Source organism: Oncorhynchus masou, unplaced genomic scaffold (assembly GCF_036934945.1).
Source record: "Oncorhynchus masou masou isolate Uvic2021 unplaced genomic scaffold, UVic_Omas_1.1 unplaced_scaffold_580, whole genome shotgun sequence".
Lineage (NCBI taxonomy): Eukaryota > Metazoa > Chordata > Actinopteri > Salmoniformes > Salmonidae > Oncorhynchus > Oncorhynchus masou.
The window spans coordinates 145,711-163,210 of NW_027012218.1; the positions used below are offsets into that span (position 1 = coordinate 145,711).

The 17,500-nt window shown below is 44.4% G+C and overlaps 1 protein-coding gene and 1 pseudogene across 1 annotated transcript in view; both read right to left on the bottom strand.

Moving 5' to 3' along the window:
* The window catches only part of LOC135536236 (mucin-2-like), a 2,898-nt gene extending 946 nt beyond the window's left edge, over positions 1-1,952 (bottom strand). Inside the window, exons 1-2 of the mRNA XM_064962603.1 lie at positions 1,856-1,952; positions 681-1,372 (exon numbers count right to left, since the gene is read on the bottom strand). Coding sequence (XP_064818675.1) covers positions 681-1,358 — 678 coding nt within the window. The 5' untranslated portion in view covers positions 1,359-1,372; positions 1,856-1,952. The remainder of the gene's footprint in view (positions 1-680; positions 1,373-1,855) is intronic.
* The window catches only part of LOC135536230 (voltage-dependent T-type calcium channel subunit alpha-1H-like), a 30,747-nt pseudogene continuing 14,940 nt past the window's right edge, over positions 1,694-17,500 (bottom strand).

The following is a 17,500-nucleotide window of genomic DNA, read 5'->3' on the forward strand; positions in this document are numbered from 1 at the left end:
AGAGGGTCAGAGGTCACAGGGACTGTTTTGAACACAATGTTTGAACATTAAAGGTTGAAGGTGAATGAAATTTAAATCTGGCCTGGACTGTAAAGTTCCCAGCTAGAACAAAACATTCAACAACTTGATCTGGACTGGACTGTAAAGTTCCCAGCTAGAACAAAACATTCAACAACTTGATCTGGACTGGACTGTAAAGTTCCCAGCTAGAACAAAACATTCAACAACTTGATCTGGACTGGACTGTAAAGTTCCCAGCTAGAACAAAACATTCAACAACTTGATCTGGACTGGACTGTAAAGTTCCCAGCTAGCACAAAACATTCAACAACTTGATCTGGACTGGACTGTAAAGTTCCCAGCTAGCACAAAACATTCTCACACCTCGATATGGTCTGGACTGTAATGTTCCCAGCTAGCACAAAACATTAAACAACTTGATCTGGCCTAGACTGTAAAGTTCCCAGCTAACACAAAACATTCTCACAACTCGTTATGGCCTGGACTGTAAAGTTCCCAGCTAGCACAAAACATTCAACAACTTGATCTGGCCTGGACTGTAAAGTTCCCAGCTAACACAAAACATTCTAACAACTTGCATACAAGGTTCCAAAACAGACGTTCGCAGAACATCCATGGAAATGAATGTGCTACCTGGGTAAAAGCTGCAGTCTACATACCTGTCTCCTCAGCTGTCTTCTCACACTGAGGGAGGAACTGGGTCCCGGCTGTCTGTCCATGCTGTGGGATGGGCTACTCATATGAGAGGTGTGTCTATTGTTATGAGGGGTGTGTCTATTGATGCTGTGTGCGGGGCTACTGACATAAGGGGTGTGTCTACTGTCCATGCTGTGGGAGGGGCTGTGGATATAAACGGTGTGTCTACTGTCCATGCTGTGGGATGGGCTGTGGATATAAGGGGTGTGTCTACTGTCCATGCTGTGGGAGGGGCTGTGGATATAAGGGGTGTGTCTACTGTCCATGCTGTGGGAGGGGCTGTGGAAATAAGGGGTGTGTCTACTGTCCATGCTGTGGGAGGGGCTGTGGATATAACAGGCCCGTCTATCGAGATAACGGGAGGAGTCTCTGTCGATGCTCTGAGCAGGGCTGAGTCTGTAACTATGTGTGTCCATACTGTGGGATGGGCTATGTATATAAGAGGCCCGTCTGCTGTCAACGTGGCCAGGCCTCCTGGGGGTGTGTCTCGCCATGGAGAGGGAGTGTCTGTCTACGCTGTGGGAGTGGCTGAGCCTGACTGTGGGTCTGCAGCTGGAGCCCCTGGAGCTGAGGGATGCGTGGCTTCCAGACGGTAACGCCCCCGGGACCTGCAGTAGGGATCCTGCTCCGCTAGAACCCATGGAGTAGACAGACCCTAGGAGACAGAGAGAGAGACCTAGAACTCTGACACCTAGAACTCTGAGACCTAGAACCCTGACACCTAGAACCCTGAGACCTAGAACTCTGAGAGAGAGAACTCCGAGAGGTAGAACTCCGAGACCTATAAATCTGAGAGATAGACCTCTGAAACCTAGAACTCTGACACCTAGAACTCTGACACCTAGAACCCTGACACCTAGAACCCTGAAACCTAGAACTCTGAGAGAGAGAACTCCGAGAGATAGAACTCCAAGACCTATAAATCTGAGAGATAGACCTCTGAGACCTAGAACTCTGAGAGATAGAACTCTGGGACTTAGAACTCTGAGAGAGAACACTGAGACCTAGAACACTGAGAGATAGAAATCGAGAGATAGAACTCGGGGACCTATAACTCTGACAGATAGAACTCTGAGAGACAGAACACAGAGATAGAACTCTGGGACCGAGCCGAGACAGAACTCTGAGGGATGGTTACCTGAGAAACCACATCCCTTGTAGGTGTTGTGGCCAATGGGAGGGTAGCGGGTGTGTTCGAGAGGCTGTAGGGGCGGATCATGTAGCTGTCGCTAGGCAGAGACATCATACGAGACAGAGACGGCCGGCCCGCCGTCAGCAGGCTACCACGACAACGCTCTTCTTCCACAACCTGGGACAAAAACACGACCATGAACGTCATCTCATTTTATTAAACTTTTAGTCATTTAGCAGATTCTCTTATCCACAGCGACTTACAGGAGTGAGTGGATATATTTTCATGCTGTCCCCCCCAGGGAATCAAAACCACAACCCTGGAGTTGTAAGTGCCTTGGCTCTACCAAACTGAGCCACACGGGACAGTACCGTAACCATAACAATCATCACTGTCAGTATCGTCATCACTGTCACCATTTCATACTGTTACACCACCAGCTGATTTGACCCTAGATCTGTGGTTAGCCCCCCCCCCCTGACAGGACTGACAGGAAGCTGATCTGACCCTAGATCTGTGGTTAGCCCCCCCCTACAGGACTGATGGGAAGCTGATCTGACCCTAGATCTGTGGTTAGCCCCCCCCTACAGGACTGATGGGAAGCTGATCTGACCCTAGATCTGTGGTTATCCCCCCTGACAGGACTGATGGGAAGCTGATCTGACCCTAGATCTGTGGTTAGGTCCACCTACAGGTGATCCATCTCCATACCTGTCCAGATGATTCCACGCCGCCCACTGTGGCGTTGCTAAAGGACAGATGGCCTCCTGTCGCGCCTCCTCTTGCCTGGCCTCCTGTTGCCTGGCCTCCTCCTGACGCGCCTCCTCCTCCTTGGCCTCCTCCTCTGCCTCCTCCTGTGCCTCCTTGTTGCTCTCCTCGAGGTGTTTCATCAACACCGCCACCACCACGTTGACCAGCACGAACTGGGCCGTCAGGACGAAGGTCACGAAGTAGACCGGAGAAACCAGAGGAAGGTAGGACAGACAGGAGCGGTCCTCTGGACGACAGTCCCGCAGCGTGTCCTGAGGGGACAAAAGGGATGATGCTATTGGGACAGGGAGCTCAGACGACAAGAGGGTTGAGAAAGACACATCATCCCAAAGACAGAGCATTACTACTTTTGATACTGAAGTATATTTTAGCGATTAAATTCACTTTTGATTCTAAAGTATATTAAAAAACCAAATACTTTTAGACTTTTACTTAAAGTAGTATTTTACTGTGTGACTTTCACTTGAGTCATTTTTCTATTATAATGTATCTTTACTTTTACTCAAGTATGACAACGAGGTTCTAGTTTCTGTCAAGATGCTTGAGGACACCAGAAAATGGGGACTGTTGTTTACTGAAGAACAGGAGGCCCGTAGCATTGATCTGTTTGGAGCTTTTTAAGAAGACGTATATTTCATACAAACAATGCTGAGCCATTGTAACCGATGTGAAATGGCTAGCTAGTTAGCGGCGGTGTGCGCTAAATAGCGTTTCAATCGGTGACGTCACTCGCTCTGAGACCTTGAAGTAGTTGTTCCCCTTGCTCAGCAAGGGCCGCGGTCTTTGTGGAGCGATGGGTAACGATGCTTCGTGGGTGTCAGTGGTTGATGTGTGCAGAGGGTCCCTGGTTCGAGCCCGGGTCGGGGTGAGGGGATGGACGAAAGTTATACTGTTACACAATGTCATTGTCCATGCTTTTCATGCCAACAGAGCTTCTTGTGTAGAATGGAGAGAGTGTAGAATGATGGCATTACATTGTTTTGTGTTTCTCAGGTTGTAACTCCAGTCCTGACCAGCAGGTGGAGCCATTGAGTTGAGCCACAGCCAGTTTGTTGGCACAAGACACACAGAGCCAAGCCTATCAGAGAGCCAGAGTGTCTGACTGACTTGGATAACAGCCAATTACCAGGCAGAGCCCGGGGAAGGGAGAAGGTTTTAGCCAATGAGCGATTCAGATAAATATCTCTGGTTCACTCAACGTTCTGTGTAGATTCGAAAAACGCTAAATGTCGGTTTACTAGGTTATGAATCAGATTCCACTGACAGACATCTGGGAAGAGTGTTCTGTGTTCTGTGCATGTGTTCTGTGTTCTCTGTGTGTGCTCTTTGTTCTGTGTTCTGTGTGTGTGTTCTGTGTTCTGTGCATGTGTTATGTGTTCTTTGTTCTGTGTGTGTGTGTTCTGTGTGTGTGCTCTTTGTTCTGTGTTCTGTGTGTGTGTTCTGTGTGTATGTTCTGTGTTCTGTACATGTGTTATGTGTTCTTTGTTCTGTGTGTGTGTGTTCTGTGTTCTGTGTGTGTATGTTCTGTGTTCTGTGTGTGTGTTCTGTGTGTGTGTTCTGTGTTCTGTGTGTGTGTTCTGTGTTCTGTGTGTGTGTTCTGTGTTCTGTGTGTGTATGCTCCACACCGCGTGGCCGCGGCCACCTAATCTGGTGGTCCCAGCGCGCACGACCCACGTGGAGTTCCTGGTCTCCGGTAGCCTCTGGAACTGCCGATCTGCGGCCAACAAGGCAGAGTTCATCTCAGCCTATGCCTCCCTCCAGTCCCTCGACTTCCTGGCACTGACGGAAACATGGATCACCACAGATAACACTGCTACTCCTACTGCTCTCTCTTCGTCCGCCCACGTGTTCTCGCACACCCCGAGAGCTTCTGGTCAGCGGGGTGGTGGCACCGGGATCCTCATCTCTCCCAAGTGGTCATTCTCTCTCTCTCCCCTTACCCATCTATCTATCGCCTCCTTTGAATTCCATGCTGTCACAGTTACCAGCCCTTTCAAGCTTAACATCCTTATCATTTATCGCCCTCCAGGTTCCCTCGGAGAGTTCATCAATGAGCTTGATGCCTTGATAAGCTCCTTTCCTGAGGACGGCTCACCTCTCACAGTCCTGGGCGACTTTAACCTCCCCACGTCTACCTCTGACTCATTCCTCTCTGCCTCCTTCTTTCCACTCCTCTCCTCTTTTGACCTCACCCTCTCACCTTCCCCCCTACTCACAAGGCAGGCAATACGCTCGACCTCATCTTTACTAGATGCTGTTCTTCCACTAACCTCACTGCAACTCCCCTCCAAGTCTCCGACCACTACCTTGTATCCTTTTCCCTCTCGCTCTCATCCAACACTTCCCACACTGCCCCTACTCGGATGGTATCGCGCCGTCCCAACCTTCGCTCTCTCTCCCCCGCTACTCTTTCCTCTTCCATCCTATCATCTCTTCCCTCTGCTCATACCTTCTCCAACCTTTCTCCTGATTCTGCCTCCTCAACCCTCCTCTCTTCCCTTTCTGCATCCTTTGACTCTCTATGTCCCCTATCCTCCAGGCCGGCTCGGTCCTCCCCTCCCGCTCCGTGGCTCGATGACTCATTGCGAGCTCACAGAACAGAGCTCCGGGCAGCCGAGCGGAAATGGAGGAAAACTCGCCTCCCCTGCGGACCTGGCATCCTTTCACTCCCTCCTCTCTACATTTTCCTCCTCTGTCTCTGCTGCTAAAGCCACTTTCTACCACTCTAAATTCCAAGCATCTGCCTCTAACCCTAGGAAGCTCTTTGCCACCTTCTCCTCCCTCCTGAATCCTCCTCCCCTCCCCCCCTCCTCCCTCTCTGCAGATGACTTCGTCAACCATTTTGAAAAGAAGGTCGACGACATCCGATCCTCGTTTGCTAAGTCAAACGACACCGCTGGTTCTGCTCACACTGCCCTACCCTGTGCTCTGACCTCTTTCTCCCCTCTCTCTCCAGATGAAATCTCGCTTCTTGTGACGGCCGGCCGCCCAACAACCTGCCCGCTCGACCCTATCCCCTCCTCTCTTCTCCAGACCATTTCCGGGGACCTTCTCCCTTACCTCACCTCGCTCATCCCTGACCGCTGGCTACGTCCCTTCCGTCTTCAAGAGAGCGAGAGTTGCACCCCTTCTGAAAAAACCTACACTCGATCCCTCCGATGTCAACAACTACAGACCAGTATCCCTTCTTTCTTTTCTCTCCAAAACTCTTGAACGTGCCGTCCTTGGCCAGCTCTCCCGCTATCTCTCTCAGAATGACCTTCTTGATCCAAATCAGTCAGGTTTCAAGACTAGTCATTCAACTGAGACTGCTCTTCTCTGCATCACGGAGGTGCTCCGCACTGCTAAAGCTAACTCTCTCTCCTCTGCTCTCATCCTTCTAGACCTATCGGCTGCCTTCGATACTGTGAACCATCAGATCCTCCTCTCCACCCTCTCCGAGTTGGGCATCTCCGGCGCGGCCCACGCTTGGATTGCGTCCTACCTGACAGGTCGCTCCTACCAGGTGGCGTGGCGAGAATCTGTCTCCTCGCCACGCGCTCTCACCACTGGTGTCCCCCAGGGCTCTGTTCTAGGCCCTCTCCTATTCTCGCTATACACCAAGTCACTTGGCTCTGTCATAACCTCACATGGTCTCTCCTATCATCGCTATGCAGACGACACACAATTAATCTTCTCCTTTCCCCCTTCTGATGACCAGGTGGCGAATCGCATCTCTGCATGTCTGGCAGACATATCAGTGTGGATGACGGATCACCACCTCAAGCTGAACCTCGGCAAGACGGAGCTGCTCTTCCTCCCGGGGAAGGACTGCCCGTTCCATGATCTCGCCATCACGGTTGACAACTCCATTGTGTCCTCCTCCCAGAGCGCTAAGAACCTTGGCGTGATCCTGGACAACACCCTGTCGTTCTCAACCAACATCATGGCGGTGGCCCGTTCCTGTAGGTTCATGCTCTACAACATCCGCAGAGTACGACCCTGCCTCACACAGGAAGCGGCGCAGGTCCTAATCCAGGCACTTGTCATCTCCCGTCTGGATTACTGCAACTCGCTGTTGGCTGGGCTCCCTGCCTGTGCCATTAAACCCCTACAACTCATCCAGAACGCCGCAGCCCGTCTGGTGTTCAACCTTCCCAAGTTCTCTCACTTCACCCCGCTCCTCCGCTCTCTCCACTGGCTTCCAGTTGAAGCTCGCATCCGCTACAAGACCATGGTGCTTGCCTACGGAGCTGTGAGGGGAACGGCACCGCAGTACCTCCAGGCTCTGATCAGGCCCTACACCCAAGCAAGGGCACTGCGTTCATCCACCTCTGGCCTGCTCGCCTCCCTACCATTGAGGAAGTACAGTTCCCGCTCAGCCCAGTCAAAACTGTTCGCTGCTCTGGCCCCCCAATGGTGGAACAAACTCCCTCACGACGCCAGGACAGCGGAGTCAATCACCACCTTCCGGAGACACCTGAAACCCCACCTCTTCAAGGAATACCTAGGATAGGATAAGTAATCCTTCTCACCACCCCCCCTTAATGATTTAGATGCACTATTGTAAAGTGGCTGTTCCACTGGATGTCAGAAGGTGAATTCACCAATTTGTAAGTCGCTCTGGATAAGAGCGTCTGCTAAATGACTTAAATTTAAATGTAAATGTATGTTCTGTGTTCTGTGTGTGTGTTCTGTGTTCTGTGTGTGTTCTGTGTTCTGTGTGTGTGTTCTGTTTTCTGTGTGTGTGTTCTGTGTTCTTCAAACAATGCCAGCTCCAAGCCTTAAATAGAAGCTCCACATGCGTGACTCAGCAGTGCATCGCAGTGCTTGAGGACCGTCACTACAGACCCGGTTTCGATCCCAGGCTGTATCACAACAAGCAGTGACCAGGAGTCCCGTAGGGTGGATCACAATTGTCCCAGCTTCGTTTAGGGGAGGTTTACAGGGCTCATCGCACTCTAGCGACTCCTTGTGGTGGGCCGGGCACCTACAGGCTGACTTCTGTTGTCAGTTGAACGGTGTTTCCCTCCGACACGTTGGTGCGGCTGGTTTCTGAGTTAAGTGGACGCGGTGTTAAGAAGCGCGGTTTTTGTGGGTCATGTTTTTCGGAAGACGCACGACCTCGACCTTCACCTCCCGAGCCCGTTGGGGAGTTGCAGCGATGAGATCAGAATTGAAGTTGGAGAGTAAAATAATACATAGATGTTTTAATAGAACGTCCACACGGGTAAGAACCTGTAAAGAAGGATTAGAACCCTGTGTGAAAGCAAGAAGAATGTCTGCATTCAGTAGCAGTCTTCATTTACTATTAATGAGGGTTTTCCTCTGTGCCTGGAACAACAACAAGGTCTAAACCCTGTTTCCCCAGCTGTGATCTGACATAGCTGATTGGTTGACTATCACTCTCTGATTGGGTAGTTCACCTTCATAATTCCATTCCAGTTGTCACCGGTGGAAACGCGGAACAAGGTGAGGAACGCCATGCCAAAGTTCTGGAACGTGGCGTGACGACTCAGACCCTCACACGGGTTCTCCTCGGAACACTCTATAAACACAAAGAACACATGAAGGGGGGGTAGTGGGGTGATATATAGAGAGAGAGATGGAAGGGGGTGTGAGGGGAGGAGAAAAGAGAGGAGGGAGGGAGGGAGGGAGGGAGGGAGGGAGGGAGGGAGGGAGGGAGGGAGGGAGGGAGGGAGGGAGGGAGGGAGGGAGGGAGGGAGGGAGGGAGGGAGGGAGGGAGGGAGGGAGGAGAAAATAGGAGAAGGAAGAGGTAATTAATTTCAGGGAAATCAACTCAACAGCTCATCAGCGTAAATGAAACACACTCACACACTCACAGCACTGTGACTGACCCAGTTTCCCAAACAGCTCCACTCCCAGTGCTGCATAGATGAAGAACAGCAACATGAAGAGGAGACCCAGATTCCCCACCTAGAGACACAGAACATATTATAATGGAGGATAGATTAAAATACAGATTACTATAACACCTAGACAGATTATTATAATACAGGATAGATTATTATAACACCCAGACAGATTACTATAATACAGGAGAGATTATTATAACACCCAGACAGATTATTATAATACCCAGACAGATTACTATAACACCCAGACAGATTATTATAACACCCAGACAGATTATTATAACACCCAGACAGATTATTATAACACCCAGACAGATTATTATAATACAGGATAGATTATTATAACACCCAGACAGATTATTATAACACCCAGACAGATTATTATAACACCCAGCCAGATTATTATAACACCCAGACAGATTATTATAACACCCAGACAGATTATTATAACACCCAGACAGATTATTATAACACCCAGCCAGATTACTATAACACCTAGCCAGATTATTATAATACAGGATAGATTATTATAACACCCAGACAGATTATTATAACACCCAGACAGATTATTATAACACCCAGACAGATTATTATAATACAGGATAGATTATTATAACACCCAGACAGATTACTATAACACCCAGACAGATTATTATAACACCCAGACAGATTATTATAACACCCAGCCAGATTATTATAACACCCAGACAGATTATTATAATACCCAGACAGATTATTATAATACAGGATAGATTATTATAACACCCAGACAGATTATTATAACACCCAGACAGATTACTATAACACCCAGACAGATTATTATAATACAGGATAGATTATTATAACACCCAGCCAGATTATTATAACACCCAGACAGATTATTATAATACAGGATAGATTATTATAACACCCAGCCAGATTATTATAACACCCAGACAGATTATTATAACACCCAGCCAGATTATTATAACACCCAGACAGATTATTATAATACAGGATAGATTATTATAACACCCAGACAGATTATTATAACACCCAGACAGATTATTATAACACCCAGACAGATTATTATAATACAGGATAGATTATTATAACACCCAGACAGATTATTATAACACCCAGCCAGATTATTATTACACCCAGACAGATTATTATAACACCCAGACAGATTATTATAACACCCAGTCAGATTATTATAACACCTAGCCAGATTATTATAACACCCAGAAAGATTATTATAACACCCAGACAGATTATTATAACACCCAGTCAGATTATTATAACACCCAGTCAGATTGTTATAACACCCAGACAGATTATTATAATACAGGATAGATTATTATAACACCTAGCCAGATTACTATAACACCTAGACAGATTATTATAACACCCAGACAGATTATTATAACACCCAGACAGATTACTATAACACCCAGATAGATTATTATAACACCCAGACAGATTATTATAACACCCAGACAGATTATGATAACACTCAGACAGATTATTATAACACCCAGACAGATTATTATAACACCCAGACAGATTATTATAACACCCAGACAGATTATTATAACACCCAGACAGATTACTATAACACCCAGACAGATTATTATAATACCCAGACAGATTATTATAATACAGGATAGATTATTATAACACCAAGACAGATTATTATAACACACAGACAGATTACTATAACACCCAGCCAGATTATTATAACACCCAGACAGATTATTATAACACCCAGCCAGATTATTATAACACCCAGACAGATTATTATAATACAGGATAGATTATTATAACACCTAGCCAGATTATTATAACACCCAGACAGATTATTATAACACCCAGCCAGATTATTATAACACCCAGACAGATTATTATAATACAGGATAGATTATTATAACACCTAGCCAGATTATTATAACACCCAGACAGATTATTATAACACCCAGACAGATTACTATAACAACCAGACAGATTACTATAACACCCAGACAGATTATTATAATACCCAGACAGATTATTATAACACCCAGACAGATTATTATAACACCCAGACAGATTACTATAACACCCAGACAGATTACTATAACACCCAGACAGATTACTATAACACCCAGACAGATTACTATAACAACCAGACAGATTACTATAACACCCAGACAGATTATTATAATACCCAGACAGATTATTATAACACCCAGACAGATTATTATAACACCCAGACAGATTATTATAACACCCAGACAGATTATTATAACACCCAGACAGATTATTATAACACCCAGACAGATTATTATAATACAGGATAGATTATTATAACACCTAGCCAGATTATTATAACACCCAGACAGATTATTATAACACCCAGCCAGATTATTATAACACCCAGACAGATTATTATAACACCCAGCCAGATTATTATAACACCCAGACAGATTATTATAATACAGGATAGATTATTATAACACCTAGCCAGATTATTATAACACCCAGACAGATTATTATAACACCCAGACAGATTATTATAACACCCAGACAGATTATTATAACACCCAGACAGATTATTATAACACCCAGACAGATTATTGTAACACCCAGCCAGATTATTATAACACCCAGCCAGATTATTATAACACCCAGCCAGATTATTATAACACCCAGCCAGATTATTGTAACACCCAGACAGATTATTATAATACAGGATAGATTATTATAACACCCAGACAGATTACTATAACACCCAGACAGATTATTATAACACCCAGACAGATTATTATAACACCCAGACAGATTATTATAATACAGGATAGATTATTATAACACCCAGACAGATTATTATAACACCCAGACAGATGATTATAATACAGGATAGATTATTATAACACCCAGACAGATTATTATAACACCCAGACAGATTATTATAACACCCAGACAGATTACTATAACACCCAGACAGATTACTATAACACCCAGACAGATTACTATAACACCCAGACAGATTATTATAATACAGGATAGATTATTATAACACCTAGACAGATTATTATAACACCCAGACAGATTATTATAACACCCAGACAGATTATTATAACACCCAGCCAGATTACTATAACACCCAGACAGATTATTATAATACAGGATAGATTATTATAACACCCAGACAGATTATTATAACACCCAGACAGATTATTATAATACCCAGACAGATTATTATAATACAGGATAGATTATTATAACACCCAGCCAGATTATTATAACACCCAGACAGATTATTATAACACCCAGACAGATTACTATAACACCCAGACAGATTATTATAACACCCAGACAGATTATTATAATACAGGATAGATTATTATAACACCCAGTCAGATTATTATAACACCCAGACAGATTATTATAATACAGGATAGATTATTATAACACCTAGACAGATTATTATAACACCCAGACAGATTATTATAACACCCAGACAGATTATTATAACACCCAGACAGATTATTATAACACCCAGACAGATTATTATAATACAGGATAGATTATTATAACACCCAGACAGATTATTATAACACCCAGACAGATTACTATAACACCCAGACAGATTACTATAACACCCAGCCAGATTATTATAATACAGGATAGATTATTATAACACCCAGCCAGATTACTATAACACCCAGACAGATTATTATAATACCCAGACAGATTATTATAACACCCAGACAGATTATTATAATACAGGATAGATTATTATAACACCCAGACAGATTATTATAACACCCAGACAGATTACTATAACACCCAGACAGATTATTATAACACCCAGCCAGATTATTATAATACAGGATAGATTATTATAACACCCAGCCAGATTACTATAACACCCAGACAGATTATTATAATACCCAGACAGATTATTATAACACCCAGACAGATTATTATAATACAGGATAGATTATTATAACACCCAGACAGATTATTATAACACCCAGACAGATTATTATAACACCCAGACAGATTATTATAACACCCAGACAGATTATTATAACACCCAGACAGATTATTATAATACAGGATAGATTATTATAATACAGGATAGATTATTATAACACCCAGACAGATTATTATAACACCCAGTCAGATTATTATAACACCCAGACAGATTATTATAACACCCAGACAGATTACTATAACACCCAGACAGATTATTATAACACCCAGACAGATTATTATAACACCCAGACAGATTATTATAATACAGGATAGATTATTATAACACCCAGACAGATTATTATAACACCCAGTCAGATTATTATAACACCCAGACAGATTATTATAATACAGGATAGATTATTATAACACCCAGACAGATTATTATAACACCCAGACAGATTATTATAACACCCAGACAGATTATTATAACACCCAGACAGATTATTATAACACCCAGACAGATTATTACAATACAGGATAGATTATTATAATACAGGATAGATTATTATAACACCCAGACAGATTATTATAACACCCAGTCAGATTATTATAACACCCAGACAGATTATGATAATACAGGATAGATTATTATAACACCCAGACAGATTATTATAACACCCAGACAGATTATTATAACACCCAGACAGATTATGATAATACAGGATAGATTATTATAACACCCAGCCAGATTATTATAACACCCAGACAGATTATTATAACACCCAGACAGATTATGATAACACCCAGACAGATTATTATAACACCCAGCCAGATTATTATAACACCCAGCCAGATTATTATAAGACCCAGACAGATTACTATAATACAGGATAGATTATTATAATACAGGATAGATTATCATAACACCCAGACAGATTATTATAACACCCAGACAGATTACTATAACACCCAGACAGATCTTCAACAGTATTAATTTAGTACTACTACAGTATTATATTAATATTATATTTACCTGAGGCAGGGCCTGAACCACAGTGTCTAGTAGAGCTCTCATCCCTGTTGCCATCTTCAACAGCTTCAACACTGAGGAGACAGAAACCAAACATACCCATTAGAACTGAAACCAGAACAGAACCATTAGAACTGAAACCAGAACAGACCCATTACAGAACCATTAGAACTGAAACCAGAACAGAACCATTAGAACTGAAACCAGAACAGAACCATTAGAACTGAAACCAGAACAGACCCATTAGAACTGAAACCAGAACAGACCCATTAGAACTGAAACCAGAACAGACCCATTAGAACAGAAACCAGAACAGACCCATTAGAACAGAACCATTAGAACTGAAACCAGAACAGAACCATTAGAACTGAAACCAGAACAGACCCATTAGAACTGAAACCAGAACAGAACCATTAGAACAGAAACCAGAACAGACCCATTAGAACTGAAACCAGAACAGAACCATTAGAACTGAAACCAGAACAGAACCATTAGAACTGAAACCAGAACAGATCCATTAGAACTGAAACCAGAACAGATCTATTACAGACCCATTAGAACTGAAACCAGAACAGATCCATTAGAACAGAACCATTAGAACTGAAACCAGAACAGACCCATTAGAACTGAAACCAGAACAGAACCATTAGAACTGAAACCAGAACAGAACCATTAGAACTGAAACCAGAACAGAACCATTAGAACTGAAACCAGAACAGATCCATTAGAACTGAAACCAGAACAGATCTATTACAGACCCATTAGAACTGAAACCAGAACAGATCCATTAGAACTGAAACCAGAACAGATCTATTACAGACCCATTAGAACTGAAACCAGAACAGACCCATTAGAACTGAAACCAGAACAGACCCATTACAGACCCATTAGAACTGAAACCAGAACAGAACCATTAGAACTGAAACCAGAACAGACCCATTAGAACTGAAACCAAAACAGAACCATTAGAACAGAAACCAGAACAGACCCATTACAGACCCATTAGAACTGAAACCAGAACAGACCCATTAGAACTGAAACCAGAACAGAACCATTAGAACTGAAACCAGAACAGACCCATTAGAACTGAAACCAGAACAGATCCATTAGAACTGAAACCAGAACAGACCCATTAGAACAGAAACCAGAACAGAACCATTAAAACTGAAACCAGAACAGAACCATTCGAACTGAAACCAGAACAGAACCATTAAAACTGTAGAAAAGGACCAAAACACATACTGTACACATATACAGTCATGGCCAAAAGTTTTGAGAATGACACAAATATATTATTTTTCACAAAGTCTGCTGCCTCAGTTTGTATGATGGCAATGTGCATATACTCCAGAATGTTATGAACAGTGATCAGATGAATTGCAATTAATTGCAAAGTCCCTCTTTGCCATGCAAATGAACTGAACCCCCCAAAAAAATGTCCATTGCATTTCAGCCCTGCTACAAAAGGACTAGCTGACATCATGCCAGTGATTCTCTCGGTAACACAGGTGTGAGTGTTGACGAGGACAAGGCTGGAGATCACTCTGTCATGCTGATTGAGTTCAAATAACAGACTGGAAGCTTCAAAAGGAGGGTGGTGCTTGGAATCATTTTTCTTCCTCTGTCAACCATGGTTGCCTGCAAGGAAACACGTGCCTTCATCATTGCTTTGCACAAAAGGGCTTCACAGGCAAGGATATTGCTGTCAGTAAGATTGCACCTAAAGCAACCATTTATCGGATCATCAAGAACTTCAAGGAGAGCGGGTCAATTGTTGTGAAGAAGGCTTCAGGGCGCCCAAGAAAGTCCAGCAAGCGCCAGGACCATCTCCTAAAGGTGATTCAGCTGCGGGATCAGGGCACCACCAGTACAGAGCTTGCTCAGGAATGGCAGCAGGCAGGTGTGAGTGCAACTGCACGCACAGTGAGGCGAAGACCTTTGGAGGATGGCCTGGTGTCAAGAAGGGCAGCAAAGAAGCCACTTCTCTCCAGGAAAAACATCAGGGACAGACTGATATTTTGCAAAAGGTACAGGGATTGGACTGCTGAGGACTGGAGTAAAGTCATTTTCTCTGATAAATCCCCTTTCAGATTGTTTGGGGCATCCGGGAAAAAGCTTGTCCGGAGAAGACAAGGTGAACGCTACCATCAGTCCTGTGACATGCCAACAGTAAAGCATCCTGAGACCATTCATGTGTGGGGTTGCTTCTCAGCCAAGGGAGTGGGCTACCTCACAATTCTGCCTAAGAACACAGCCATGAATAAAGAATGGTACCAACACATCCTCCAAGAGCAACTTCTCCCCACCATCCAGGAACAGTTTGGTGACGAACAATGCCTTTTCCAGCATGATGGAGCACCTTGCCATAAGACAAAAGTGATAACCAAGTGGCTCGGGGAACAAAACATTGATATTTGGGTCCATGGCCAGGAAACTCCCCAGACCTTAATCCCATTCAGAACTTGTGGTCAATTCTCAAGAGGCGGGTGGACAAACAAAACCCCACAAATTCTGAAACTCCAAGCATTGATTATGCAAGAATGGGCTGCCATCAGTCAGGATGTGGCCCAGAAGTGAATTGACCGCATGCCAGGGCAGATTGCAGAGGTCTTTAAAAAGAAGGGTCAACACTGCAAATATTGACTCTTTGCATCAACTTCATGTAATTGTCAATAAAAGCCTTTGACACTTATGAAATGCTTGTAATTATACATCAGAATTCCATAGTAACATCTGACAAAAATATTTAACGACACTGAAGCAGCAAACTTTGTGGAAATTAATGTGTGTGCCATTCTCACAACTTTTGGCCAGGACTGTACACGTATCACTGAGGGAGAGGTGTGTGTGTGTGTGTGTGTGTGTGTGTGTGTGTGTGTGTGTGTGTGTGTGTGTGTGTGTGTGTGTGTGTGTGTGTGTGTGTGTGTGTGTGTGTGTGTGTGTGTGTGTGAGTACCTCTAGCGATCCTCAGTACTCTCATGATGCGTATGATGGTGGGGTTGATGGGCAGTGATGCGTTAAGGTCAATCTCCTCCAGAGTGATGCCCATGACGGACAACAACACTATGGCCAGGTCCAGCTGGTTCCACCTACACAGAGAATACTACATTTCATTGTGTATCCACATAGAGTACTGAAAGTGTGTGTGTGTGTAGGCAGAGTGGGTGTGAGTGTGTGAGTGTGTGTGTGTCTGTGTGTATGCAGTGTGCTACCTCTCCTTGAAGAAGCGTCTCACCCAGAGGGTGTGTGTGTGTATGCAGTGTGTTACCTCTCCTTGAAGAAGCGTCTCACCCAGAGGGTGTGTGTGTATGCAGTGTGTTACCTCTCCTTGAAGAAGCGTCTCACCCAGAGGGTGTGTGTGTGCAGTGTGTCTGTGTGTTACCTCTCCTTGAAGAAGCGTCTCACCCAGAGGGTGTGTGTGTGTATGCAGTGTGTTACCTCTCCTTATAGAAGCGTCTCACCCAGAGGGTGTGTGTGTGTGCAGTGTGTTACCTCTCCTTGAAGAAGCGTCTCACCCAGAGGGTGTGTGTGTGTCTGTGTGTTACCTCTCCTTGAAGAAGCGTCTCACCCAGAGGGTGTGTGTGTGTGCAGTGTGTTACCTCTCCTTGAAGAAGCGTCTCACCCAGAGGGTGTGTGTGTGTGTGTATGCAGTGTGTTACCTCTCCTTGAAGAAGCGTCTCACCCAGAGGGTGTGTGTGTGTCTGTGTGTTACCTCTCCTTGAAGAAGCGTCTCACCCAGAGGGTGTGTGTGTGCAGTGTGTCAGTGTGTTACCTCTCCTTGAAGAAGCGTCTCAGCCCGAAGGCGATGAGTTTGAGGACCGTCTCGATAACAAACACGAGAGTGAAGACGTAGTTACAATACTTCAACCCCTCCTCCAGATACTGGAACACACACACACACACACACACACACACACACACACACACACACACACACACACACATACACACACACACTCGTTGCTATAGGTACCCGATTGTCCTAGTTAACTTTGTGGTTGCTATGGCTAACAGTGTGTGAGGTTGCATTGGTTACCAGTTTGAGGTTGCTAT